The sequence below is a fragment of the Chamaea fasciata genome, unplaced genomic scaffold (genome assembly GCF_029207755.1).
Source record: "Chamaea fasciata isolate MVZ Bird 193981 ecotype frontalis unplaced genomic scaffold, bChaFas1.0.hap1 SCAF_924, whole genome shotgun sequence".
NCBI lineage: Eukaryota > Metazoa > Chordata > Aves > Passeriformes > Sylviidae > Chamaea > Chamaea fasciata.
The window spans coordinates 1-5,708 of record NW_027095009.1 but is presented as its reverse complement, the minus strand read 5'-3'; the positions used below and the strand labels follow the sequence as shown (position 1 = coordinate 5,708).

The following is a 5,708-nucleotide window of genomic DNA, read 5'->3' as shown; positions in this document are numbered from 1 at the left end:
TGGGAAAGGGGATTGAGGAAAATCCAGAGATTTTTGGTTAAAAAAAAAAAAACGGAATAAAATTCCTCCAAGATTTTATAATCTATATAAATTTATAAATCAATGCTGCCGGGAGGATCCCGTGGAATTCCCCACCTGGAAAATGCCCTTTTCCCAAAATTCCCGGCCCCGGAGAGGACGAGAGGATTTCAGGTTAACAGTTGAACGACCTGGACTAAACCTGGGATGATTCCCGATGCTTTTCTCCAACGCCAGCGGCTCCCAAAATAAAGAAACTCCGGAATTATCAGCGACGATCTCCGAAGGGATTCGTTTTCCCAGGAATGTTTTTATTGTTCAGCAGATGAAAATCAGCGATTTGTATTAATTTAATAAAACTGTCGGGAAAAAAACAACCAACTCCAGTGCTTGTAAATATCCCGAAAATTCCCGGATTTAACCCGCTCATCCCAGATTTTACTGCGTTAGCCCGAATTCCAGGAGCTCCCAAAGTGCAGCAGTCAGACCTCGGCCAAGGCAAGCAAAGGAAATTTCATGGAAGACCCGGGAGATTATCCAGGGGGAAAAAAAAAAAAATTCCCAAAGAGCAAAAAGCCGGGAGGAAAAAAACCGGATCCTGGAAAAGGCTGAAAAATCCAGGAGCAAAATCCGGGAGAAGGAGAGAAGGAAAACAGGGAACAGCAGAGGGAAAATCCCGGGAATTCCTTCAAACCCCAGGGGGCTTTTATTCCTTGAGCTGTCCCAAATCCGGCTTTTCTCTCCCCACGGATCCCAATGCCCTCCCTCATCCAAGGGAAACAATCAAAACCCTCTTCCCGAAGGATCCCAAATCCCGGGATCCGGCCGGGAAGAGCCGGCACGGGACGGAATTCCTTCATTCCCAGTTCACTCATCCCAGCTCCCCAGGTGCAAACTCAGGATTCCCACGGGAACGAGCTTCCCGGGATTTCCCGGAATTAGACCCTGGAAGAGCTTTCCTGCGGGGTTGGAGCTCTCCTGGAATCCCTTTTCCTGGATAATGACTAAAAACTCTGGGAACAAAAACGGGCGGGGAAAAACGCCAATCCCACTTTTCCAGGCACTTGGGCTGAGCGTAAGGCTTGGAATTCCGAAGGAATCCCGTTCCCAAGGGGGAAAAGGGGAATTCGGGAGCGCTCGGCTTCGCCCGGCCGCCGACGCCACCATTCCCTGGATTTCTCCCCAAGGCACACCCGCGGGATCCCGGAGGTTTTTTTGGGAAGCACGAGCCCTTCCCTCCCTTTTCAGGGATCCAAATCCCGATGCTTCGACGCTTTCCCTGCGGAGGGGAAAGCCTTCCCATAAAACCAGCGCAGCTTTTCCCTTCGGGGGGAAATTCCCAAAGGAATTCTTTCCAGGCGATCCGATTCCCCCCTGGAAACACGCGGACACCTCTGGGATGGGGCTGCTCCCAGGAATCCCAGAGATAATCCCAGCGATAATCCCAGAGATCCTAGCGGGATTTTTCCCGGGAACGCGGCTCCGGCCGGAGGCAGCGGGAAGCAGATCCCGAGGATGGCCAGGCTGGCGGGCCGCTCCCATTCCCAAGGATCCGAAGGTTTCCAGGGAAGAGGGAAGCGGGAGGCGGCCCCGGCGCTCCGCCATGTCCACGGAGACGGCTTCCAGCTGGAAGAGCGTTCCCAGGATCCCGCAGACGTGGAAAAGCTGGTGGCTGTGCCCTGCGGCGGGAAAGTGCCCAGAATTCCATGGAAATTCCATGGATTGCGGGGTTGGAATCCCGCTCGGCCCGCTGCCCCTGGCATCCAGGGAATGTTTATCCTACAAATTCCCGCTCCTGATCCCTGGGCTTTTGTCGTCCTGCAAATTCCTGTTCCCGGCTCCTGGGCTTTGATCCTCCCCGTGATTCCTATTCCCAGGGCCTGTGGCTCCGGGGGGGATTCCTGGGATTCCCTGGGTTCATTCCCGCCATTCCCTGGGGTTCATTCCCGCCATTCCTTGTGTTTGTTACCTGGATTCCCTGGGGTAATTCCCAGCATTCCCTGGGTTCATTCCCAGGGTTCATTCCCGCCATTCCCTGGCTTCATTCCCGCCATTCCCTGGCTTCATTCCAGGATTCCCTGGGTTCATTCCCACCATTCCCTGGGTGCATTCCCGCCATTCCCTGGGTTCATTCCCGCCATTCCCTGGATTTATTCCCACCATTCCCTGGGTTCATTCCCGCCGTTCCCTGGATTTATTCCCACCATTCCCTGGGTTCATTCCCACCATTCCCTGGATTTATTCCCACCATTCCCTGGAGTTCATTCCCGCCATTCCCTGGATTTACTCCCGCCATTCGCTGGGTGTATTCCCACCATTCCCTGGGTTCATTCCCAGGATTCCCTGGATTTATTCCCACCATTCCCTGGGTGCATTCCCGCCATTCCCTGGATTTACTCCCGCCATTCCCTGAGTTCATTCCCACCATTCCCTGGATTTATTCCCGCCATTCCCTGGGTTCATTCCCGCCATTCCCTGGCTGCATTCCCGCCGTTCCCTGGGTGCATTCCCGGCATTCCCCGGAATCCTCACCGATGAGGTCGAAGCTCCCCGGCGCCAGGCGCTCGGGCAGGCGGGAGGTGAAGCTCAGGAAGGAGAGGAGGGCGCAGAGGCTGTGCCGGGAATGCAGCCGGAGAGAACCCTCGGAGCAGCCCCCGGGCACGCAGCGGGACAGCTGCCGGCAACAACGGGAGGGATCCGTCAACCCATCCATCCATGGATCCATCAACCCATCCATCCATGGATCAACCAACCCATGGATCCGTCAACCCATCCATCCATGGATCCATCCATCCATCCATCCATCCATGGATCAACCCATGGATCCATCCATCCATCCATCCATCGATCCATGGATCCATCCATCCATCCATCCATGGATCAACCCATGGATCCATCCATTCATCCATGGATCCATCCATCCATCGATCCATGGATCCATCCATCCATCCATCCATCCATGGATCAACCCATGGATCCATCCATCCATCCATGGATCAATCCATCCATCCATCGATCCATGGATCCATCAATCCATCCATGGATCCCTCCATCCATCCATCGATCCATGGATCCATCCATCCATCCATCCATCCATCAATTCATGGATCCATCAATCTATCCATCAAGCCATCAACCCACCAATCCATCATCCACCCATCCATGGATCCATGGATCCATCCACCCATCCCAAAGGAGCCCAAGCCATTCCCAGTTCCCCACGCAACTCAATTCTGGGGAAAAAACAGGATCCATCATCCATGGATCCATCCATCCATCCCTCCATCCATAATCCATCCATCCACGGATCCATCCCTCCATCCATCCATGGATCCATCCATCCATCCATCCATGGATCAATCCATCCATCCCTCCATCCATCCCTGGATCCCTCCATCCCTCCCTCCATCCCAGAGGAGCCCCAGCCGTTCCCTGTTCCCGCTCCCATCGCCTCCGCTCCAACGCCGCTTCCCAGGACAATCCAGGATTGCTCGGTCCATCCCAAGGACCGGCGGCCATTCCCAGCTCCCCGCCCCCTCAGCCGCCTCCCGCCTGTCCTCATCCCTCCCCCCATCCCCCCCGCTCCAGCTCAATCCCTGGAAAAGGCCCCTCCCAGCTCCCCAGGGCAGGAATTTTCCAGCCCTTTGAAGCGGGAGGAATCCGCCGGCAATCGGAGCAGGAAAAAAATATCCGCGAGCCTTTTCCTGCCGGAGTTTGTTTTCCTTTCCAGCCCCGAGCTGGGCCTGCTTTCCCAAAGAATTCCAGGCTGAGGCAGCCGAGGTTTCCCGGGATTTTGCGGGATGCTCACCCTGTAGAAAACCGGGATGCTGTCGAAGATGTAGGGATACACGAAGGCCAAAGTTCGGGAAGCTTTGCTCAGGCGCGGCCGCTCCGCCTCCAGGAACCTGGGGAACACCGGGAATTCCACATGAGAAACATCGGGAATTCCATGTGGGAAACATCGGGAATTCCACGTGAGAAACATCGGGAATTCCACACGGGAAACATCGGGAATTCCATACGGGAAACATCGGGAATTCCACGTGGGAAACACCGGGAATTCCATATGGGAAACATCGGGAATTCCATATGGGAAACATCGGGAATTCCACATGGGAAACACCAGGAATACATTGGGAATTCCCACGTGGGATACACCAGGAATTCCACATGGGAAACACCGGGAATACAGAGGGAATTCCATACACCGGGAATCCCACCTGGGATACGCCAGGAATACAGAGGGAATCCCACGTGGGACAGACCAGGAATTCCACATCTTCCCCAGGGACCCGGGCTATCAGACCTGAACCATCCCCGAGCTCCCTCCCAATCCAACCCCAAATTCCAGGGGGATCCCAGAAATCCCCTTCGGAACCTCCGCAGAATTCACCCTCCTCCCGTTATCCCACATCTTCATCACGGAACCCTCCGCATTTCCCAACGGGAAAATTCCCTCTTTCCCCTTTCGCCCATCTCCCAGGCGGCGCCCAACCCCCCCAGTCCCGAATTCCCGGGAATTCACCTGGAGTAGCAGGAGAGGCCGGTGCCGAGCGCGGAGTTGAGCACAGCCAGGGGAAGGTAGGAGCGATGGAACGTGCTCCCGAGCCATTCCCGAGGGAAGGAGTAGGCGGAATAGGCCAGCGCCGAGCCTGGGACACAGCCGGGCCCTCAGCTCCCCAATCCCTCTGGAATTCCCTTGGAATTCCCTTGGAATTCCGCACCCTCCCGGGCTCAGCTCGGAGCTCCAGAACATCGGGAAACCCCCAGACCCCACAAATCCCATCAATCCCACAAACCCCACAAACCCCACAAATCCCATCAATCCCCACAAACCCCACAAACCCCACAAACCCCATCAATCCCATCAATCCCATCAATCCCATCAATCCCATACACAAACCCCACAATTCCCACCAATCCCATCAATCCCATCCACAATCCCCACCAATCCCCCAAACGCTCACCCAGCCCGTAGAGGCTCAGCGCGCCGTAGTCGCAGCAGTGCCCCACAGACCCCATCAATCCCATCAATCCCGTCAATCCCATCAATCCCATCAATCCCATCAATCCCGTCAATCCCATCAATCCCATCAATCCCATCAATCCCATACACAAACCCCACAATTCCCACCAATCCCATCAATCCCATCCACAATCCCCACCAATCCCCCAAACGCTCACCCAGCCCGTAGAGGCTCAGCGCGCCGTAGTCGCAGCAGTGCCCCACAGACCCCATCAATCCCATCAATCCCGTCAATCCCATCAATCCCATCAATCCCATCAATCCCATCAATCCCGTCAATCCCATCAATCCCGTCAATCCCATCAATCCCATACACAAACCCCACAATTCCCATCAATCCCATCAATCCCATCCCCAATCCCCACCAATCCCCCAAACGCTCACCCAGCCCGTAGAGGCTCAGCGCGCCGTAGTCGCAGCAGAAGGCGCGGTGCCGCCCGGCCCCGCCCAGCGCCCCCAGCGCGTGCGCCGCCCCCGAGGCCAGCGGGTACAGCGCGCACGTGCCCAGGTAGAGCAGGAACGGCCCCGCCCCCCGGCTCCGCCCCCAGGGCCCGCAGGTGAGACACCAACAGCCACAGCACGTACCTGGGGGGGGGGGACAGGGCGGGGTCGGACATGTGTCCCCAGGTGTGCCCAGATGTCCCCAGGTGCGTCCCAGGTGTGT

General features: G+C 56.3%; 1 protein-coding gene across 1 annotated transcript; it reads right to left on the bottom strand.

Moving 5' to 3' along the window:
• Positions 1-1,378: 1,378 nt before the first annotated feature.
• LOC136306041 (membrane progestin receptor delta-like) lies at positions 1,379-5,702 on the bottom strand. The gene is given in 8 exon segments (XM_066209389.1): positions 1,379-1,516; positions 1,518-1,547; positions 1,549-1,697; positions 2,551-2,692; positions 3,827-3,923; positions 4,544-4,670; positions 5,429-5,561; positions 5,563-5,702. Coding segments are annotated over 8 exon segments (822 nt in total). The 5' UTR covers positions 5,662-5,702; the 3' UTR covers positions 1,379-1,471.
• Positions 5,703-5,708: the final 6 nt, after the last annotated feature.